The sequence below is a fragment of the Vicugna pacos genome, chromosome 7 (genome assembly GCF_048564905.1).
Source record: "Vicugna pacos chromosome 7, VicPac4, whole genome shotgun sequence".
In the NCBI taxonomy this organism is placed as follows: Eukaryota; Metazoa; Chordata; class Mammalia; order Artiodactyla; family Camelidae; genus Vicugna; species Vicugna pacos.
In genome coordinates, this window is record NC_132993.1 from 32,976,533 (window position 1) to 32,999,682 (window position 23,150).

Sequence of the window (23,150 nt, forward strand, 5' to 3'; positions counted from 1 at the left end):
CAAATCAACCATAAAGAGACATCTTAAAAAGTTATTTTGATATATTTTTAGACTTATAGAAAAGTTGCCACAGTACAGAGAATTCCCACATACCCTTTAGATTCTCCAAATGTTAACATCTTACTGTATTTAACATTCTCTCTATACATACCAATATTAGTTTTTTGAAAGTCAGTTGCCAACAAAATGCTCCTTTATCCCTAAATACTTCATGTGTATTTTTTAAAGACAAGAATATTCTCATAAATAATCATAGTACAATTACGAAAATCTAGAAATTAATATAAAACCATAATATTTATTACCTTAATCAAACTTTGCCAACTGTCCCACTAGTATCTTTTACAGCAATTGAAAAACATTTTTTCATGGTTCAGGATCCAATCTAGGATTATACACTGTGAATGTCTCTTTAGTCTCCTTTAATCTGGAACAGTTACTTTAGTCTTTGTTTTTCATGACTTTGATTTTTGAAGAGTAAAGGCCAATTACTTGTAGAGTGTCCCTTACTTGGTTTTAATTGATGTTTCTTCAGTAAATTTACATTACACATTTTGAGAAGGAATCTTCAAAAGTCATGTTTTGTCCTCCTCACTGCACTTCTCAGGAGGCAATGCTGTAAAAAGACATTTTTGAGACAACTAGGGAAAACTGAAAACATATAATATTAAGAAGTTATTGTTAATGTTGTTAGATGTCATAATGGTACTGTGGTTATGCTTTTAAAAAATAGTTATCATCTGTTAGCAATGTATACGTTGTAGGGGAAAGTGAAGTTACTTGACTTGATGTTCATTCCTATGACGTTTAGTAATTTTAGGCAGGAAACAGCAATGATAATATAGTCAGATCTTGATTACTCTGAAATAGTGTCCAACTGGTGCATTATCCAGGACTTTGACCATTTTCCCTCTCTTCTCTGGCTCCTCTTTTGGTCCCTATATATACAGCTTACCCAGTGAAGTATGGAAAGTACACATCTGTCAAATTTTGTGACTTGCTGGATGAAGAGAACCTGTGGGGAAAAGACTGAACTACTGGTTGAAATTAGGTTTATAAATAATTTGAACATTTCATTTCTTTGTGATTTGCACATCCTCCTCATTATAGATAAATAACAGTCTAAAGAAATGAGATCATTTGCAATGATTACATAATAAAAAATGTCAGAGCCCAAATAGAAAAACTCTTCATTTTATTTAGTTTCTACTCCACTTTTTGAAAAGAACATTCATTCTTTAAAGTTTACTTCACCAAGGACTAATCCTTTGCTGATGTTCACATTTATCCTTTCGTGTCTGTCTCACAGGGGAAAACATGAAACATTGCTTCTGTGGCAGTTTCTTCTAGTTCTTCAAGCACTCGTGTGGTAGCAACTGATTCAAAATACTGTTTTGTTTCAAAGCATGCAGTTTAGATGTGTCTTCACTAATGATGGCAATATTTCCATTTTGTTCCTGAGCTGTCAGGTCACTTTCACTGTCAGACAGCGTGCATAGCAGAGTGTCATTTTCATAGGTTGGAAAATAATACCTGAAAACAATTGTATATATACTGAATAACCAAAGCTATAAAATTATTCAGAAGAATTCTATGCAGTTGAATGTACACGTTACTATAATGTTGCCACATTTCCTTGTCAAAAATTGCAACCTCATTCTGCAAAGGCTGTAAGGGAGACATTTTCTGAGTTACTTTTACTTTGACCTTCATGGGCTAACAAGTCTTACTAGTATCCTTGCTAGCTGGCCATTTTAGCCTTTGCTTGATATCTGCCATAGTAAGAAACTTACTATCTTTAAAAGGCAGCCCTCTCCACTACTAAATAATAGCCCCCGTAAATCTAACAATGACACCCCTCTCATTTCTGCTCTATGGTTCTAGTTTTTCCCTAGGGTTAACAAAATTCAAATATAGTTATTCTTTCATACACTACTCCTTCAAATATCTGATAAAAACAACTGTTTCCCCCTGTGGATCTCCCCATCCTCCAACCTAATCATCACTACTTCCTTCATTCTAGGCAATCAAAAATTAAAACATTTATAGAATTTTAAGTCTATTATTCTGGTTTCTTCTCTGGACATACTTTGGAGTTGGTTTTGAGTTACTTCTAAAGCTTTCAACCTATATAAGAATTATACAAACAGGGTCTCGGGTTAATCCAAGGCTGACTTTGCCTCTGATAAATCTGGAATTTTCTTAAGAGGAGAAATCAGAGCTTTCTTGGCTAGAGTACTGGGGGCTCTGATTTAACATTCCCTGAGAACAGAGGAACCTCCAGGCAACTAGAACCCCACAACCTCTCAGAGGTTCCCTCAGCTGAGGTTATCCAGCGTGATCTGAGAACCATCCCAGAGGGTGAGGCTGGCAAAGGATACCTGGCAGTCTAACACCACCTCAGCAGTCAGTACCAGCAGAACAACTGCTTAATGTTTTCCAAGTGCTAAGATGCAGAAATGTATCAAAAGCTCTAGTAGCTGCATACTGCTTGACACAGTAATTTCATTTCTAAGAGTTTGTCTAAATGAAATAAGTAGGTAAGTGTGCAAAAATGTAGGCACATGGATCTCCACTGTATAACTATTTATAAGAGCAAAACATAAAAAAGCTAAATAACAATTCAGGGTATATCCATACGATGGAATAAATGGAAACATTAAAAATGATGCAATAAATGTGTACTGGATATAGAAGATGTTTATAAACACTGTTGACAAAATATAATTTAAAAATCGCTACTTCTGTAACTATGTACATCTATCCATATCTCCACACAAGAAAATCTGAAGTAGTTGGTTATACTTGTAAGAAGGGGCTTATTTTAAAAATTAACGCTTTTGACGATTTCTATTTTTTACAATAAATTTATTTTTTTTCCTTTAAGTTTAAAAGAATTAAATAAAGGGACAAAATAAGGGAGAAGGAGCAAAGAAATGTATGTCTGGTTGAGCAGTACTCACTGTGGCTGATCCCATATCTGCCTTTCAGGAAGCAGGGATGTATGTTTAGTTTCTTCCATGTGAGTCCTTAAATCAGCTTTGGACTTGAACTTCTCATGGCAGCCATAACATTTACATTGGTGAATCTGCCTCCGAATGAAATTGACCAGTTTCACTTGCTGATAGAAATTCAATCCTGAAAATGACAATCATTAGGCAACTGGTCAGATCCATTTTTACACTGTTCTAATTTTTTAAAAGAACCACTTCTCTTTATTAACCAACCTGAAGAGGCAGTGCAGTTTTAAAGCATAATAGATACCAAATAATACTTACATAGGGCTTATGTGCTAGGCACTGTTCTAATCACTTTCCATGCATTAACATATCGAGTCCTTGCAAAACCCAATCACATAAATAGTACTACCATATCCACATTATATATTAGGAAATCGTTCAAGACTGCACAGCTAGTAAGTGGTAGAGCCAGGATTTGACACCAGGCTCTTGGCTCCACAGCCCATGTTCTTGACTACAAGCTAATTATATATACAACATACACGCACATGTATAAGAGCAGCAAAGCAAACACACCCAAGAATCTAGGAAGGTACGTCAGTGAGCTGAGGTGTGGAATTGAGCTTTTTATGGTCTTGGCTGCATGAGCAAGTCAGTACTTTATGTCTCCAGGCTGCTAATCTCTCTATCAGAGCAATACAACTGGGTACATCTGTAATAAGTAACCCAGCTACACTACCAAGCAGTGCAGTGTGCGTTTCACATACATAACCTACTCTCTATAACATTCTGTTGACCTGAGGCCCAAAGTCACGCAACCAGTAAGTGCTGGAGCTGGAATATGAATTCTAGTCTGATTTTGAAACCCATGTTTTTTCCACTAGCCCCCTCCACTCTATGATAGATATTAACCATGAACTTGTATTTTATTTGAAGCAATCATATATGTAGGAAAGAAGACTATATGAAATAAAAACCCATATTTGAATATTATAGTTCAAAATGGTTGGGAATCACTGATTTGGGTAGTTCTGCAGAGACTACCTGTGGAGACACATTTTAGTTGTGCACTCTCCAATCACAACGGCAGAACACAGGCATTGTTTACGGGACAGTGTAGTAAAAAAAAATGCAGCATCATGGAAAACAACTTCTGAATCAAACTTACCAAGTTCTGACTTTATTTTGAGGAGATCAAATTCATGTGCATCCTTAAAAAAAGGAACGAATATATCTGTGAGCATATAAATTATTTAATCTTTCAGGCTGAAGTTATAAACAGACAGCTTATTCACAGGAGCCTGAACACTGTAGAAATTTAGTCTCAGTTCATCATCTGCTTTTGAAGTCTGCAAAATCTAACTGCTTCCCCCTACTTCCAACTGTTTTTTAAAGCACAGTCCAAACAAGTCACGTCAATCAGTTAAAACATTCTAATTGTTCACAGCCTGTATCCGCAGTTTCTACAATTTACTCTGTATGCATTCTGCAGTCTGACAAAAGTGTCCTCAGTCTCTAGGTATGATATGACCCTACTGTACTGTGTGTCTGGACTTGAATTATGGCTATAGGTCCTCTGCTCCACAAGCAGACAGGTAATTTTACAAATCCCGCTTTTCATTTTATGCTGTCAAATACAGTGTCTAAACCTGCAAGTTTCTCTTCACTCATATCTTCCCACAAATTACATTTCTTTTGATTTTTATAATGCAGAGACTTATTTTTATTCTGTTCCATTCCTGCAATCTGGGTAAATGTTTCAACTTACAAGCTTAGAGAAGAAAGCATTCAGTGTAGCACCACAGGCAGGATAATTAAGAATTTCATGGTACGTTATCACTGAAAGTGACTGAGCAGAGGTTGAGGACATCAGTCAAGGATGCTGCAAAGGGAATTCGTACACAGGATAGGGGTACTAAGGCTTCTTTCAATTCAAAGATATTAGGATATTATACGTTACATCTAAACACTGGAAACTATATACACATATTAGTGACAAGCTGTTTCAGACCAACGGACTCTGTGCTTTCACAAGAGTAAATGCCCATACCCTTCTGAACACCTTCCAGGTCCTTGTTTCACTAAACTAAGAACAGCATTTATGAATGAAAATGGAGTTAAGGTGGGTGAATCAGGAGAGTCTGCTCCACTACTGCAGGGATGGGTGGGAGGAGAGGGAGGGCACACCAGACTCATCCAGTAATATTTTTCTATTACACTCACCCCTTTACTCCCAAGATGCAATACTGTCATTAATCGTTAGATGTTCCCCTTCCCTACCCCGCTGTCCAGCTGAAGAGCAGAGGTGTAGGGAGTGTGTCGTCTCTCTGATATACTGGGGTGAAAAAAAGGTTTAGAACTACTGGGTCTGAGATGAATTATAAAGATGGCATCCAGAAGGGACAGCACAAACTGGAAATTCCCTCAAATTTCTCCTCTCCAAATCCCTGTAACTGAAGGAGCTGCAAGACCACACCTGGTACCCTTTCCACCTTCATGCCCCCCTCACCCCAGATCCCCCAAGGGCTCTGTACATGGGAAATTTCTCCCTTCCTGCTCTCCTTATTCACCAGCACAGGAAGCACTGGAAAAAGACTCAGAACCTGTTTATATTCTGGGTACTGTTAATCATGGTTGCAGATCTCACAGTCTAAGCTGGAACTATCTTGTAAACATCTCAAAGGTGGGATGGCATCAGGGGTCTGTGAAATCCCAAACTACCAAGTTCACCCAGGTCCGGTCAATTGTCCTGACCTGCCCTGAGGCTGTTTCTCCTCGATAGACCTGCCCTGTGTCTTCTGTTCTGCTTACAGCACTTTTAGGAAAGGAAAAATGATCAAGAAACTAAGAGTATAAGATGATGAGGTTGCAATAATTGTCAGCGTCTCCCTGTCAGAACACAACAAAATTCAAATGAGTAGAAGTATCTCACCTCCATGTGGACACATAACTTCTCAATTGTTTCTGCTTGCTTTTCACAAAACAGGCAAACAGCAGAGACAGGGTGTTCTTCCCAATCAGACCAGTCACTGTGTTAAAAAGAAAACAGCAAACATGGAGATTCCCTTCATTAAGAGGGTGTCCCGCACAGTGACTTGGTATTATTTTCTGCTCCCTAGGAAACCTCGCCAGCCTCTTTAAACTCTGACACTTCTGTAATGACTGTCATATCATATTATGACTTTTTGATACAGCTTTTGAAATTCAAAGTAACATCATGAAATTAATATAAATAGCAAACAGGTGCTGCTCCATTGCCTCATGTTTGCATCTCTTTTCAGCAGCTATTTCACTTAAGAATCAGTGCAATGTCTTCTGAGACAACCAGGTTTAATTTGCAGAGAAGACATATCAGGACATGTGATGCTCTCTCTCATTATCCACAACCGCATGCTGTGAGGTGCGGTGCTGGGAGTGTGTTCTGCATGACAAATGGCGTGTTTTAAAAAGGCAAACTGTGTATCTTTCATGCGGGAAACACTGATCATTTTAAATGGGGCAAGTGTTAAATCTGGTGGTAGAGAGAAATCAAAAGGCATACAGGGCCCCTTTTACCATTTTCTCCCCTCCTTGCTTTTATTTATTGAGATACTGTCAACTTTTTGTTATTCCTAAACTAGGAAAACCAACATCCCAGGAGAGACAAAAGGCTGAACAGCTTTGAATGAAAAGACGAGGAAAAACAGGGAATCCTTTTAGGTTGAAAAGAACACTTCTCAAGCTTATAATTTCAAGCAAAGAAGCTGTGAATATTTTACATTAGTCATCAATGTGATGAACACAGAACCAGGTTAACCTCAATTTAGTTATATTCTCTACTCCAGTGACAAGCAGCATTGAGGGTTCAAAGATCATTATCACTTCAAGGTCTGGGGACCCACGGACTACGCAAAGAACTTTGAAATATATTCTTCACTGAATTAGATATTACCTGTGTGTTCAAGGAATAGCTCTAATGGCAAAACACTAGTTAGTCAGAATAATAGGCGCTTCAGTGATTTTATGTCAAAGTTATTTTGAATTCAAGTTTTTACTGTATTACATGAAAGGATGCATGGCTTACAGAGAGGGTTCTCTTTATTTTATCTCTTCAAACTGATGATTTTAAATCAAACTAAAGAACTATTTTCCTTCTTTTAAAAACATGATAATAAAGTAGCATCAATAAGAAGTCTCACTCTTCCTGATGGTCTAGCAACTCCCGATCATCTTCCAGTTGAACTTCTTCCCATGATTTTCCAAGTTCCTTTGCAGGAAAAACAGAGGAATTAAAAATGGGGTGGGGGGTGGGAAGAAAAAGGGAAAGGAGAGAGAAAGTACACACAGACCTCAGAAATAAAATGAAACAGGACTCACACGCAAATGGTTTTAAAACAGTACAAGTAGACATATTAAAACTGTTACTTCAGGGATAAGAAAGGATATATCCTAAATCAAAATTTAGGATGTAGGACATATCTTATATGATTAGGATTTGGGATTTATCCTAAATCAAACATTTAAAAAACATCAAAGAATGTTTAAATACATTTTGCTTTTATTTTTGGAAAAGGAGCAATGACCTTTCATTCAAATTCTTTTCTCTTAAAATGTAAATCAGCATTTCTCAATCCTGGATGTATATAAGAATCTCTAAGGGATCTTTTTAAAAAACCACCAATATCTTTTGACAGAGACTCTGAAACACCCTCCTACCTGGACTTTATTTCTATTCGAGGTTCACTACAGTCTATTTCCCAGACAGCAGCCACAGTGATCTTTCTAAAGGACACCTCCCTGTCTGTATAAATCCTCCCCTGGCTTCTCACACACTGAGGACAAGATTCAGAGTCTTTATGGCTTATAAAAGCCTCCACATTGTATCCTGGTTCCCTCTTCCTCCCTGTGTCCCATCACTTTTTCTCTTGCTCCGCTGGGTCCGGCCAGACTGATCTCTTGATATTCCTTGAGCACAGCAAGCCAACCTCCACCAGCTACTTCTGCACTTGTTGCATCGTCTACCTGAAATACAGCTCCCTCACATATCCTCACATGGCTCCAGCATACCCAGTCTCTGCGCCAGTGTTACATCGTCTTTTTCTGACTACTCTGTCTTTCAAGTTCTGACTATTTCCACTTTCAAGTTACTTTTTATTCCTCCATGACATTTTAGTTTTCTTCAAAGCATTGATCACTCCGTGAAATCGTATCATGTATTTATTTGTTTTCTTATTTGCTATCCGTCTCCTCCACTAGAATGTCTGTTAAGACATGGCCTTTGTTCACTGTTACATTCTCAGAGTCAGGCACAGAGTGGGTACTAGAAAGTTCTTTTTGAATTGGATTTTAACTGAAAAAGTCTAAAAATGTGATGCCAACTCAAAAGGTTTTGGTAAGGTGGTTAAATAGTTAGCGTATAAAAAGCACATGGTATCAGGTAATAGGAAGTACTCAAATATCTACTCAAATTTCCTTTTATCTCTCATAGTTCATGGAAGAGTTTCCACCCTTTTGGGGCTATGTCTGGCAAATTTAGTCATAGTTTCAGCAAAACTTTTATGTAGTGATGAATAGGAATGATTTCTTTTGGCTCAATCATTTCTCCTTTCTCCCTTGAGTCATTTCTTTCCTCTTGTCCTTTCTTCTCTCCACTCAGTCTTTCCACTGTGCCATGCAAAATCAGACAGGGCATTAAAGAGGGATGTGGAAATATTAGGGGGCACCTTTTTAAGCAGTTAACTTTTTTAAGTTAACTATGGTAACAGTCAAGTCCAAACTGACCTGATATAAATACAGATATCTTTGTTTGGTATCTTTCTTTTGGAAAAACATCACTAGAATTCACTCTCAGTTAGGAACTTTCTTTTTCCCACTCAAAAAAGGTAATTCATTTAAATAAAAACAAAGAACTACAAGAGCCATTATGATTTAGAGAAAAAGAAAATCTATTATTCATTAACTTAATGAGAGGTTTTGAGGTTGTCATTATCTACCAGCTAAATGATGCACAAAGTCAGACATGCAGAGATTTACCATAACGTTATTAGAGACAGTTAATTTGGACTCTCTAATGTACTTTCCAGAAGTATCTAAACCTCATTATGAACATCAAGAATGGCCTCACCATTGCCAACAGGATCCCTGGTAGGTGGAATTTCTGGTGATGAATTAAATCTTTTATGCAATGCTTGCTTTCTCTGGACTTGGACTTAAGGCCAGTGCTGCAAGATACAACTCAAGGATAGGCCATCTGGGGTACTACCATTCCCACTGATACTGGCAAATGTTACTTATCAATAAATATTTTGAGCCCAAAATGATGAAAAATATCTTTCACTGTCAAACTTCCAAACTCAAAGCATTATTCTGCAGCTTTCCCAGTACTCAGTACAATATGGGAATTTATCAAGGCAATATAGCACTAACCATTTACCACTTGAGAGGGAAATGGCACTGTGTTCATTAGTATAATAGAAAACAAGTGATTTGCATGTGACAGTGGCCCAGACTCTTCCTAGAGTGCTGTGCCTTGGTACAGTTAAGTATATGACTTACTATAGGAACAAAACCCAAAGAGATAAAAACAATTTAGTTTCTAATTAAGACACTGTGCCTGCTAATGAATCATGTCAGGAAAGCAAAGAATGCAAGAAAAACAAAGTTTGGAAGGCACGTCGGTAAAGATGTTCAAACACCCCCTCAAATCCCTGTATCAGATGGCTTAGGATCAATGCGAGGGTAGGAAAAAACCATGGGGAAAAAGATCCCTTTCACCCAGCACCCCTCCATTCCCAAACACATACATTTACATGTGCTTATGCAAGAAAATTCATCAGAAACAGAGACAGTGTTTTAAATGTAAATAATTTCAGTAGAGAGAACTATAACGAAACTGAAAAAATAAGTTGAGCCTACTTTTGTTACAAATGATTTTGTATATTTTAAGAATTAAAAGATTTACATTAAAAAATGATAATACCACTGCAAAAAGAGTTCCCTTTAGAAATACTCCAGACTTGAAACATGAGCACCTTCGGAATGTGTAGCTGCAGGCTTGATGAAGATGTTAAACAGTGTACTGCCTTCCGAGCCAGGGGTATTGAGACCTTTGTCCCATTACCTTTCCCCACTAACCACTGAACCCTTCTGTTTGTGAGAAAACAAGCCAAGAACTCAGAGTAGATAACCTAACAATGCAAAAGATCTTTAATGCATTTATTTGCAAGTCTGTTATTATTAAAAAATTGATGTGAGTTATTAAACATGGAAATTATTTCACCCAAGAAGGAAAGAGAATCTCTCAATTTGCTGAGCTCAGAAGGGATCAAAAACAGCCCCTTTGTCCCTTGGCTCTCCCATCTTTTATGATCTTGGAGTGCATCTTGCCAGTAATATCCTGGATGCTACCATTACTGCTGGTCTGGAACTTCTGTTTGGAGGTGAGGAACTCTGTGGGTGCATGACTCAATTGTTAGAGCAGACAGATAGCTAGATATGAGCAGAGAAAGGGAGATCTGACCAAATGGCAGGAATTGGGCAGGAAGCAGGGGTACAGGCCAAACGCAGGAAACCAAACATCATGTAAGTACTAGGGGTCCCTGGGCAGAGAAAGGAAAGCAGGAACCTCTGGGCTGACAAGCGGTCACACCTTTTGGGGTGATTAGCAGCCTGGATGCCGACAAAGAAAGGTGGGAAAAGGCAGGAATCTCCAGTGTCCAAATGTAACCTTTTGCTCATTATGTCCTCATTTCAATAAAATTAGCCTTGCAGATTAGAAGTACCCATCATGCACCGTCACCATGACACTTCTGATCCAGACTAAGTAAGAACAAAAATCCCTCCTCCCTTTGCAAAGGTGGAGTTGGGATGAAAATCAGGGAATATGACCCCAAACCCTTCCCTTCCTAATGAATATTCCACCCATATTTTTACACTCTATGTAACCAACTTGACAAAGAAACACAGGGCAGTTGTTCACCTAAGCCTGCCTGCTCTCCCCTTGAGAGTGTACTATCTGTCCCTTAATAAATCCTCACTTTACTTTCTTAACCTTTGTGTCTTGTCTCTGAATTCTTTCTGGGACAGGACAAGAACCTGGACATCGTTTACATCTACTGGCAACACAATTACTGTGTAGACCTGCTACAGGAGAGGTCAAAACACTAACTCTTTACACACCATTACAAAGTGTTGAAATTAATGTGCTTACATGTCTGACTCTCATACCAACCTCTAAACTCTCTGAAAGTAGTGTCTGCCTATTCCACCAGCGTCTTGTACCTGGAAGGCACTCAAACGTTTGTAGAATGTATGAAGCCAAAGAAATTGCTTCTGAAGCGAAGAGGATGTGAAAAATGGATGTGCGAACATGGACTACTAACATAATTCAATCTCTGCTCACATCCATACACTCATGCCAGCCTATTCCCTCAGAGAAATAAACAATGAATGGCTCTCATTCTTTTATTTTTTTCCTGCCTTTAAAAAATATTATTATTTATTGGTTAACTAAACTTTTAGAATAATTTAGTCTTCATATTAAATATTTTTCATTAACGAGGTCTAAAAGAAAACTAAAATGAAACACCCTTGGCCCTCATTTTTCTCTAACTATACACTAATAGTATTTGGAACAGTCTTTTATGTACTCTTTCTATTATTATACCTTTCACTTATAACAATATTTCTGGAACGTTATTAAAATTGATACTTTAGTAAGCACTCCTTTAATTTAAGACACTTATACATCTTTAGAGACTTTATCAGCTTCTTCAACCTTTTCCAGAGGTAAAGCGCACATCATTTTCAAAAATGCTAAGGCATCACAACACATTATAGATTTTTTTTTTTAATCTTTCTTGTTATTGGCCTCAGCAGGGAAAGCATACAGAGCTAAGAATGCTAAGATTGTGGGTACAGCCTTTAAGGAGCTGACTGAAGTCAACTTTACCTTGACCTTGGCTCACTTTCTAGTTTGGTGTAAAAGATAACAGGCAAAGGGGTGTGTGTGTGTGTAAGTAGATCATTATCAATTTATAACCATTAATTGCCCAAAAAACCCAACCCAAAGCATAAGAAGTAGGTACTAGTATTACTGTAATTATAAAAGCTGAGGAAAAAGATGCAGAAAGAGGTTAAGCAACTTGCTCCAGCTATCCTGGGAATATTACTCAACTTCTCCGTGCCCTAGTCTCCTAATCTATAAATGCAGATAATGATAAACCATGTGTCACAGGGATGTGACATGACTTAATATAAAAAGACAGTGTCTCGCAAGTACTCAAATGCTGCTAGTTAAAACAAAACAAAAGCAAAAACTTCGATCAACATTATCCTAAAGTGATTTAATTCTCATTTTACATGTTACTGAGGCCTTCACATTCTCTGGAAGCACTTGTCTCGAGCCATGATTCATCCTACATGAAATCTGGGCACTCTGTGGGCAGTACAATCAAGCACACTCATCTAGAGACAGCTGGCCCTCACACACGATTTCAGTTTTCACTGTCACACTACTTGACGCCCAGGGAATGAAGTATCAAACTTTTCTACAAGTGCCAGCAGAATTTGAGTGAGCAGTCCCTTTGAAGTCTCCTCTAAAAGGTAAACACCTCCAGCTATACACATTGTTCTGCCAGTCCCAAGCTCTTGTCTATTAGTTTAAAAGAGCCCCAAGGAAGTACTGTTAAACTGCTTCCATAGCTTCCTGCAGTAGCTGAGTACTTAGAACTGACTCTGAAGTCCTCTCCCTACTTGACTGGGCTGGGCCCTGAAGCAGCGTTTGCTCTAGGAATTAATGATTGAGGGATTTCAAGAGAAGATTCAAACACTCAAAGGGTGCCTTTGCCTTTAGCTAGTTGTAAAACATTTGTAGCAAAAACCACAGCAACCTCTCAGAGTTAGTCTTGAAACACAAGCTCAACTTCTTTCTCAAGGAGAGTTTTATTTTAACATTAAAAGGATTTGTCAGAACAGGCAAAAATTCTATCCGAGAGCAGAGATTTTCAACGTTAAGTCAGGATATGCTTGTTTCTGTCCAACAGATGAAACAAGCTTATTATTATCAACCATGCCTTCTGTGGCCAATGAGTTTGAATTCGAATTCATTCATATTAAGAGCAAAACACAATTTCCATTTGCTTAAGAAAAGTGTCAGAAAGAGAAGGCCCCATCTTTCTTCCAATTCCACTGAAGAATTACTCAACATCCCCACTTTCCAAGAGTAGTTTCTCCCCTTTGCTATATATACCTAAAAGCCCCAGTAGATTAGGAGGGAGGGCCGGTAGCACTTCCCATTGTGCTAATCAAAAATCCCCTCTAAAGTTTCCAAAAGGGGCCCTTAGAGATGGACATTTGCATCCAACTGAATACCTCTTTTCAAATAAAAAGGAATGTAACCTACAGAGGCCAGCAAATGGTACTGAGTTTTCTGGGCAAGGAGAGGTTTCAAAGTATTTAAAGTCCTTGACATAGTAACCCCATTAGTCTACCCTACTAGTCTAACAAACAAAAGTCTTCTTGGTTTCTCTAAAATTTTCATTAAAAAAAACCAAAACAAAAACCAAAAACAACCTGTGCAAGAGAATGATAACTTTTTTTTTTTTTTGGTGGGGAAGGGGAGGATATTTGAATGGGGAGGAAGAGTGAAGACACTGTAAAGAACTATCTAGCAGAGCAGTTAGCACATCCAGAAGTGAACAAATATTTTTTGAACAGAATACAGAATTCTCTGGCCTCGTGGTAATAAACATACAATCAGTCGGGGGCAATGTGTGGATACCCAAATGCTTTATGTGTGTTTATCTACTATTTTTGATCAAGATTACTGTGAGTTCTAGAGACATGACATTTTTACTATATAAACATCTGGCAAATCAGAGATTAATCAAGTTACACTTTGCAAACTAAACATCTGAAAGCTAATCACTACTTGAGAGCATTCCTCAATTACATTTTGACTTTTGTATTAACGGCTTGTTTAAATATTAGATAGTCCTTAGAAAGATTTTTATTTGTAGAAGTGCAATCAAATTTTAAATTATGAAGGGAAAAACCAAAACCTTACCAAATAATTGATGACATAAAATCGGTCATATTCTCTGTTCTTAGGATTTATCCTACGATGCTGTTTTTTCCTCATATGGTCTTTAAGTGTATTTTTGTCCCTGAAGGTCTTCTCGCAGTACAAACACTGCAAGCTAAAAGAAAGACACAAACAGAGGTTAAGTAAATCTCTCGGATAGTTGCTGCAATAGCCCTTTATTATTATTATTTTTTGATCTTACGTGATTTATTCATTTTAGGTCATACAGAATCTTCAAATGAGATATGACATCCTTGTCAGAACCCTTCTCACTGTATTCATTTGGCTTTGTAGGAGGTGTGAGGTGGTTTATTTTGTAGTTTGTTAGGTTGGTTCACTTGGCTATTTAGTTAAAACTGTGATAAAGATAGCAATTATCCAAAAATTATTTTGGTGCTTTACTAACTGAATTACCTATTCTAAAAATGAAAATGTTCTTCAAATAATCATAATGATAGCTAGCAGTGGCTGCCTCCACTGAATGTAACAATTAGTGCATGGTTTGGTATACCCCATGTACTGATTTGCAGGATCTGATTCCTAGCTCCAGGACTATTAGCTGGGGAACTTGGTCAAGTTACTTGCCCTCCTGGTTGCCACTCATTTTCTGGTCTCTAAACTAAAGATAACACCTACATTCTAGAGAATTTTTATGATAACATACACATGTATGACTTTATACACAATATGAACACTATATGAATGTATGTATAATTTTTCTTTATACGAGTAAAATGTATACCATATACATGCTTAATTTACTTATATATATGACTAAAATACCTACCACATTCATAGTACACAGTAAGTACTCAATAAATGGTATTATTTTTTATATAGGGGGTACTATTAAAAAACATCTATTTTTAATATCTTACCAGTCACATGTATCCTGCTAGATTATTTCCACTGACTGGGAATTTATTACCTAGTAAGGCAGTAATAACCAGTTTTGAACACATTACTAACAAAATCTCTTTCTCGTTCTATGTTTGCCAGTTGATACTGCTTGTAACTTTTATCTAACAGTTCTGCTTTCTGGATTCACACAAAATAAGTATACATGAAAACTCTGAAATCAGTTGTTGTTTCTATTTGGAATTCTTTTTCATCTTTACTAAACACATTTGCAACTATTTCTATGCCACAGAAGTAACTATATTCTTTGGTATAGTACACAATTTATGGGCAATAAGCTGATTAGGGATATTCATTATTGCTAATCTTATTAGAAAGCACACTTGGTATTCTTTTGTAAGTGAAGGGCCATTCAATAAAACAGTAAAGAAACTTGTTTCAATGTACTATTGATACCAGAATTTGAATTCAGAACTTTTTATTAGTGGATAGTTTTTCCCCCATTGTTATTGCTCCAAATGTTGTGGGCTAAGATACCACAATCTATATTATATTTAATGAATAAAACTAGTTTAAAATTATTTATTTATTTTACATTGTCTTTTTTGGGGAGGAGGTAATTAAGTTTATTTTTGTTTATTTACTTTTTTAATGGAGGTACTGGGGGTGAACCCAGGACCTCGTGCATGCAGCACACACACTCTACCACTGAGCTATACCCTCTCCCCTGGAAACTAGGTTTTGAGAGAAAAAAATCTTGGGCCCTTTCCTAGAAAGAAAAGTGGAGAGATTTTTGAAAGCCATTTTAGTGACCTAGAGAACTTCCTTCCTTATTTCTACAAGCTAGGCTCTAGATAGTCAAGGCTGCCAGAATATGACTTTGAGAAAAGTGGAGTGTATGATATATAAATGTGAATAAATACTAAAAGGTGTAAGAATGCACACATTATGTTATGTGTCACATAAAGTTGAATAACATATGACAATCTGACAGTACATTTAGTTCTTTAGTAAATATGTAGAATAATTATAGAGAAAAGTAAAGGAATTAAAAACCTGAAATTAAGAATAGTGGTTTCTGAGAAGATACTAATAAGGAAGGACACACAGTGAGATTCAAGTAATTTATAGCATTCTATTTCTTAGGCCGGCAAGTATATTCTTCATACCCAATATAACATACCTTACAATGGTATGTACATTGTTTGGTATACATGACTTTTTCATTTTAAAAAGGCAATATGATATAGACAAAATAAGGAATGTCATACAAAATGCAAACCCCTCCAACATAAGAAATGAGAAAATTTCAGTTTTTAAATTACTAATGACTATTAATTTAAAAAAACTCACAACTGGGTCCAAGATTAAGACAGCTTCAGGTCATGTTTCATAAAAAAGTACTTACTTGTCAAGTTTTTTCTGTAATATACATAGAAATTCATTGCAGTTTACAATGTTGTCTGGCAATCCAATGTTGAAAGCATGTTCTCTGGCCATGTGGTTCAAAAGAACAGATCTAGGAAGAAATTTGAGCAATCTGTATTATTTATAAATCATCTAGGAACAAGTCAGGTCAGGAGTAACATTTATATAATGATAACACTAACTAGAAGTACAAGTGAGGGCTAAACACGGAAACACACATCTGGGCTATGAAAAATACATGCATTTTATAAACAAATCAGTTCTTTAAAGGGAGTCCAAGTTTGTTCTACAATCTTCCACTGGGCAGGGTAACATTCCAGGGGTAAATTTGGTTTCTATCCTTTAAACTAATAATAAACTGTGCTTTGCCTACTTTTCCAATTTATCATGAGGAAGAGACAACTGCCCAAAAGAAATACGACCTGCTAGGGCCTGGGATCAACGAACACAGATCTAGAACCCACAGTTAACACATCTAATTACATGCAAGAGTTATGATAATCTGGATACACAATGACCATCTTGTTGATCAGCTTATGTAGAAAAGGAAAAATTTAATTTATATAACTTTTACATAGTCAAAAAACTAGGTGTAAAATACATTCTATTGGGTGTTTATCACAACTCTAGTTCATAAAATAAAGGTGACAGTTTTGGGAAACTCATTATTATACATACACTGAAACAATACATAGTGACATTACACAGTTTATTTTTTCTAGCTTATTTAGGCATGTAGCTGGCCCCAAAAGAATTGTTTTTTAGTGTTTTTCTTTCCCTTTCAGAGAGGTGAAATAAAGCAATCACCTCTATGAAAATGTTTATTGATTTTTTTTTTAAAACTATGTAGGAGATAGATTTACTAATTTCATAGTTAGTATGTTCATTTGTCCAACTGTTTGACTATTACTGGTAACTAACTGTGAAATCAAATTAGTATATGGAGGAGTACTTCACAGTGCTTTCTGGGCCCACAAGGGAATCCCCAAGGGGTAGCCCAGAAAGACCTGGACTTTCCCAGGGGTTCTAGGCCTGAGGCCCAGGCTGCGGAGGGTCCAGGCAAAAGCAGAGGTGAGGGCCTCTTACGTGGGGTGGGGTGGGTGTGTAGCAGGGTGTGTGAGGCAGAGGGTTAGAAACCTTATCCTACCCCTAAGGCTGTGTTGGCGCAGAGTGTAGTGCCTTTGGATCCAGACCCCATATTGTGCCTGGATGGGTCAGATTTAACAGCTGGCTCAAGGGGTAGGGATGGATTGAAGATTTCCTTTACCCTAGACTAAGTGGCATCAGGATCTCTTGATTTTAAAAGTTACTTTGAATGCATTTATGGAAGACCAGTCTGCTCTCAACCTCTCTGGAACCTAAAGGCCTGGTAACTAAGGTCCATAAGGTAGGGGATGGGAGCTAAGAGAGTATATTTTTCCTTCTCAAATATTTCCCCCCTTTTACCTATAGGAATAAAGATCTTCCTACGTAGTTATATATTGCAGTTTGCCTGAAGCAACATGTATTGGGGTAAACAATAGGCTGGCCAAAAAACTTAAAAGGAAAATCTGGTGAACAAAATGACTATAGGAGACTTTAAAGAAGGTTCCAATACACTCCTGGGGATCTAGAAGACCACACACATGTGTAGGGCTGTGTTCATAACAAGGAAATCCCTAATCTCTCACCTCTGGCTGACTATGAGACTCTATACAAACAGGAAGTGAAGGCTAAGGCAGAGCTGTAAACTGATGGAGTGTTGAGGGTATGCCCCAACCCACACACAGAACCCCTTAGCAAAGGGCAGAAGATGTATTTGCTTAAAGCACTCAAGTATATCTCTGTCACATCATTAGCTGAATACTAAGATGAGCAAACAGTTCAGCAGCCATTCATGACAAAGAATATACACTTTAGAGAATTAGTCCAGGAAAGTCAATAAATACACAAACAGCAACAACAATAAAAACCTTGGTTGAGTGGGGGAGGAATCTGATTTCTATAGTTACCACATGAAAACATTTAGTTTTCAACAAAAAATTACATGGTATGCAAAGAAACAAGAAACTATGTTCCATCACATCAAAAGAAAGCAGTCAACAGAAACTGGCCCTGAGGAATCCCAAGTGTTGGAGTTATCAGACAGACACTTTAGATCAGATAATATGAACCTGTTCAAAGAACTAAAGAAAACCATAATTATGGTACTTCCCTGAGTTTTACGAGTCATTTTAGTGAATTAATGAATCTATACAAATTATTGGTGGTAACCCCTGAAAGTGTAGCCAGTTGGTCAAAAATGCAGGTGCCTAGGGAACCCCTGAACTTGTGGCTGGTGTCTCAAATGGGAGCAGGATTGTTGAGGCAACATCCTTTAAGCTGTAGAGTCTGATCCTAACCCTGGGTAGTCAGTGTTAAAACTGAATTACCAAAAAAATAAATAAACAAAATTGAATTACAGTACACCAGTCGGTTTTGGACCTGCTAGTGTTGTTGACAGACTTTCCAATCCCCCAGTTTTTTTCCCTTAGGTTTTTATCATTTTTAATATTCAAAAGTGAAACACCAAAAACTGCTAAAGGTTTAGTTTATTCTAAAACTACAGTACCTTTTTCGCACATGGTTTTGCATGTCAGCCAATTTAAAAATCCTTATAACATTGAACACATATCTATTTCTGGCATTTAAAAAATTTATTCCCCTACTCTGCTTAGAGCAATTACATTTCATCTCTGATGTTAGGTGTATTAAAAAAAATTACTGCTGATATATGAAAGCGTCCTGAGCCAACCTATAGAACTTAATTTATATAACCATTGTGGATGTTTTGATAAATTTTCAGATGAAAAATAGTGACACTTAAACATACAGACTAACCTGTTTCCGAGGAATTCCTCATTGCAAAACATACAAATGCCGTGAAAATTGTTGTCATTTCGTTCTTGTTGCTGTTGTTCCAGAATTTCCTTCTGTAAAGTAGAAACAGATGTATGATATTACCTTTAATAAATGCACAGCTAGCTAATGAAAAATGTCATAGTCTGGATAGGAGGAAATTGAGGTAGAAGCATAAAGGAAGTATAGGAACTCTGATGATATTTTAAATTTCTCTATTTCTGTCCTTATACCAAACCCCAAGTCTATACTGTTAAATGCCAGACAACATACTATTTGATAGCTATGCAGGAAACTCAAAGTCAACAGGGTCTCACCATCATTCCTTACCCTGTTCTTCCCTCCTGTCTTGATTAGTCACCTCCCATCCATTCTTCCAAAAACAAAAATGTGGTTGGATCTCTGACTTGGTCCTTTCTGTAGTTCTCAGTTTAGTTTGTAATTAAGTTCTGATCAATTTCACCTGACCCAGCTCTCCTATTACTTCTCTCCACCATACCCAAAGCCATCACTCTGGATCCAGTCTTCAGTCAGTCATTATGTGATTACTATAAATCAGTCTCCTGTTTCAATTCTTTTTTTTTCCCTATCATATCCATCCTCTCTTTTGCTGCCAGAAAAACTTTTCTGAAAATTGTTTTCATGTATAAGTATCTTGTTATTGTCCAACTCAAATAATTTAAAATATGCATTGGTAACATCCTATTTTAATCAGGTGGTTATACACATTATTTTTCCTTGAGGCGATTTTTTTCTCTGTTTTTTCACTCTTACAAATATTAACTGTTCTTTAGGATCCAGGGTGATTCCCACTTCTGTCATGTAGCCTTTCTGGACTACAATACAACAGTTAAGAGCTCAGCCTCCCAAACACTAAACAGAACTAGATTTGAATCTAGCTCTCACCTGTACATGATATTTTATTTAACCTCTTTAATACTCCACTTTTTCATTTTAAGATGAAAATCAAAATAGCATCTCACAGTGTTGTTTACAGGATTAAATCAGAAATTTTTGTAAAGAATTCAAACTGTGTATGGGTCATTAAAAATTAAGATATTATTGTTATCCAGCCAATATCAGTTTCCACTACTTATAATCCATCATCTGTTTGGTAACTATTGCTTGCTTTATTTTCTGAATGGACACAAGTTATACTGTTCTTATATTACATCTGCATACTAGTCTCCAGCTTCTCTTGTAACATGGATCTCAAAATCAGAACTTCATAAAGTGTACTGTTGATTCTAGAAATAGTTACAGAACAGCATAAAAATGAGCTAGCCCTGAGAAGCTTAATAAATTCCATTAGGCATTTCTGGAAATGAATACTAATCCACTGAAGGAAAAAAATTAAGAAGCCACCATGATGAAAGTCAATTCAATCAACTTCTGGTTTCAGCCATGATGGAATAATGAATATCACACTTCCCCTTCCTGGCAAACAACTATAAAACAAATTGCTTCATATATTTTCTCTGTTTTCAGACAATGGATAACAGACAGCACATGGCTGTGGTCCATGAGTGAAAAAAATTATACACTGCCAATTTTCTGTTAGGTGTAGTATTTTCCAAACTGCAACATAGGGAAATTAAACCCAAACCAAGGGTATGTAGCTACCTCACTTAGTGGAGAAGGAAAAAAAAGACTGGAGTTCAGGATACTAAAGTGAGTAGAATTTGTGGGACAAAATACTAGACAGAAGGCAGCTGCAAAGAAGCTCAAGAACTCTGTACTGGGATTCTTTTAATCTCTGTCCAAATACTGAGCTGTACACGCCCAGGGCAGGACTCCGTGGGGCCCGACAGAGTGATTTCCAGGGGCTGTGAAGCATAATGGAGACTCCAGAAGTTAAAGCTTTAGAGTATGGGGAGCTCTGATATGCAAAACAGAGGGCCCTGCTCAACTCTTCAGGCACTCAGCAAGTGCAAAAGAACTTCATGAACTTACTTCATGAATTCACTTCACGAAGCTTAGGGCTTTTGCTGGCAGCAAGTGGATAAGATAAAAGCGAAAGAAATAAAGGGGGTAAGGTTGAGGTATCAGACAATTTTTAATCACTACTTTTAAAGTTTAAGTGAATCTTACATAAAAACTGAAATTGACAGTAAAAGTCAAATGAAAGGAAAATTGAACTTTTACAGACATGCATGGTTTGACTTAAAAAGAGAAAACACATTTCAGAGCCCTACATCTACAACTTTGTTAGCAGCAAAAATAAAACCCCAGCAGATGAAGCTGTTGGTAAAGATCACTATTACCACCCCGCAGTAAGGCTGGGCACGTACTTTCTCTGTCTGCTCCCGTTTTTAGCCTACAAGACCTGTTAGTGCTTATTAAAGATCATCATTCTGGCTCACATTTCTCAAGTTCGTGATATTATAACTCAAAGTTAGCTAAAGAAGAATCTTATTCAACTTAATATTTCCTTGTTTTTTAAAAGATATTTTATTATTTTTTGTTTTTTGGGGGGGAGGTAATTAAGTTTGTTTACTTATTTATTTTAACAGAGGTACTGGGGATTGAACCCCGGACCTTGTGCATGCTAAGCATGCACTCTACCACTGAGCTGTACCCTCCCCCATTTCCTTGGTTTTGACTCAGCACCAACATGACAGATTTGTGAGTCTAAACCAGACTGATACTACGCCATTTGGGGTTTTCTTTGGCCAAATTTAAGTTTTATCAGTTGACCCTGAATTGCACAACCTGAGTGTAGACACCTGAAGTTGTACATAAACTGATTCTTCTTAGGAGAGCCTAAATTACATTTTGGTAAATTAGAGGCAACATTGGATAGACAGGGCAGTAAAGAAAAAAGCTGCTTTAATGGTGAGTAACTATAAAACCATGCTGTTCTGTCTGTTCACTCCATAACTTCTCTCATACAGTGATGATGTGATACTGTAGATTCTCAGCTAGTTTACTTGCACTACCTACAACCACAATAAAGGAGACAATGGCTCTAGAGTACCTGTTATCCCTGATCTTGCATGCTCCACACACCTTTAACTTTTATCTAAGTTTATTCTTTCAAGACCTGCCTTTTGTCCACTGCACAAACTCTTTAAACTTTCTCAGATCTTCCACCAAGGGGAGCTACTTAAATCATCTGTTGTTTCACTTCTGCTTTCTGTTTATTTTACTTGCATAAGAGTTTTCTCATTTTAGTATCATTAATACAAGGAAGAGCTCTATAATCGGGGAAAATGGACATGGCAACTGGGTAGTTCAGTTTTAGTGGGATTCTCTGCTCCAGTTGTTCCACTTCAATTTGTATTCTTGCCATACTCGACCCTTGTGGTTGTAGTAATGTGAATACTCTGCTTACTCCGTCTTGGCTATTTTCTGGTTTCTTCATTAACATATTCTATTTCTACTAATCATATCTACCCTCTCCAGTGAGATTTCTTTTCTGGACTGGCTTTTTAGAACTTGAGAACTGAAAGGGACCTCATGAACCTATTTACTTATCCCCTATTGAGATGTCAGGGTGACTTATTTAAAGCTACATAGCTACTTGGTGGCAAAGATGGTGCTATTTTCAGGATACATTCGCTTTTTTCTCAGAAGGTACCCACTGTAGCAAATGTGGACATATACCATATAGCAGCAGTCTTTCTATTTAGTGAACAAACAAGTTCAGAATCCAGGGGATAGAGATCTGGAAAGGTAGGGCAACATAAAAATCTTCCTTACAAAATATCTACACAAAAGCTTCATTTATATTGGCCTCAGATGGATTAGCTTCTCAGCATTTGAGGCTTCAGAACACACTGAAATAACAGGATAGACAATATATACAAATGCAATTATGCTTTATTTCTGACTTAATGATAAAAAGGGTAATTCTGGATAAGCAGATTTTTTTTAGATTGTACAGATTTTAATTTGGTATTTGAAGGGTTAATAGTTTTACACAAAATGGTTTCAAAGGCATCTCTCTTTTCTAAAGTTTAAAA

The 23,150-nt window shown here is 37.1% G+C and overlaps 1 protein-coding gene across 3 annotated transcripts in view; it reads right to left on the minus strand.

The window, feature by feature from the left end:
* Window positions 1-1,178: 1,178 nt before the first annotated feature.
* The window catches only part of ZNF277 (zinc finger protein 277), a 99,758-nt gene continuing 77,786 nt past the window's right edge, over window positions 1,179-23,150 (minus strand). For all 3 annotated transcript variants that reach the window (XM_006217736.4, XM_015250759.3, XM_072964655.1), the window contains 8 exons: window positions 19,168-19,259; window positions 16,289-16,399; window positions 14,005-14,137; window positions 7,139-7,206; window positions 5,893-5,989; window positions 4,129-4,171; window positions 2,964-3,138; window positions 1,179-1,533 (listed from right to left, as the gene is read on the minus strand). In XM_006217736.4, coding sequence (XP_006217798.1) covers window positions 1,347-1,533; window positions 2,964-3,138; window positions 4,129-4,171; window positions 5,893-5,989; window positions 7,139-7,206; window positions 14,005-14,137; window positions 16,289-16,399; window positions 19,168-19,259 — 906 coding nt within the window. In that variant the 3' untranslated portion in view covers window positions 1,179-1,346. The remainder of the gene's footprint in view (window positions 1,534-2,963; window positions 3,139-4,128; window positions 4,172-5,892; window positions 5,990-7,138; window positions 7,207-14,004; window positions 14,138-16,288; window positions 16,400-19,167; window positions 19,260-23,150) is intronic.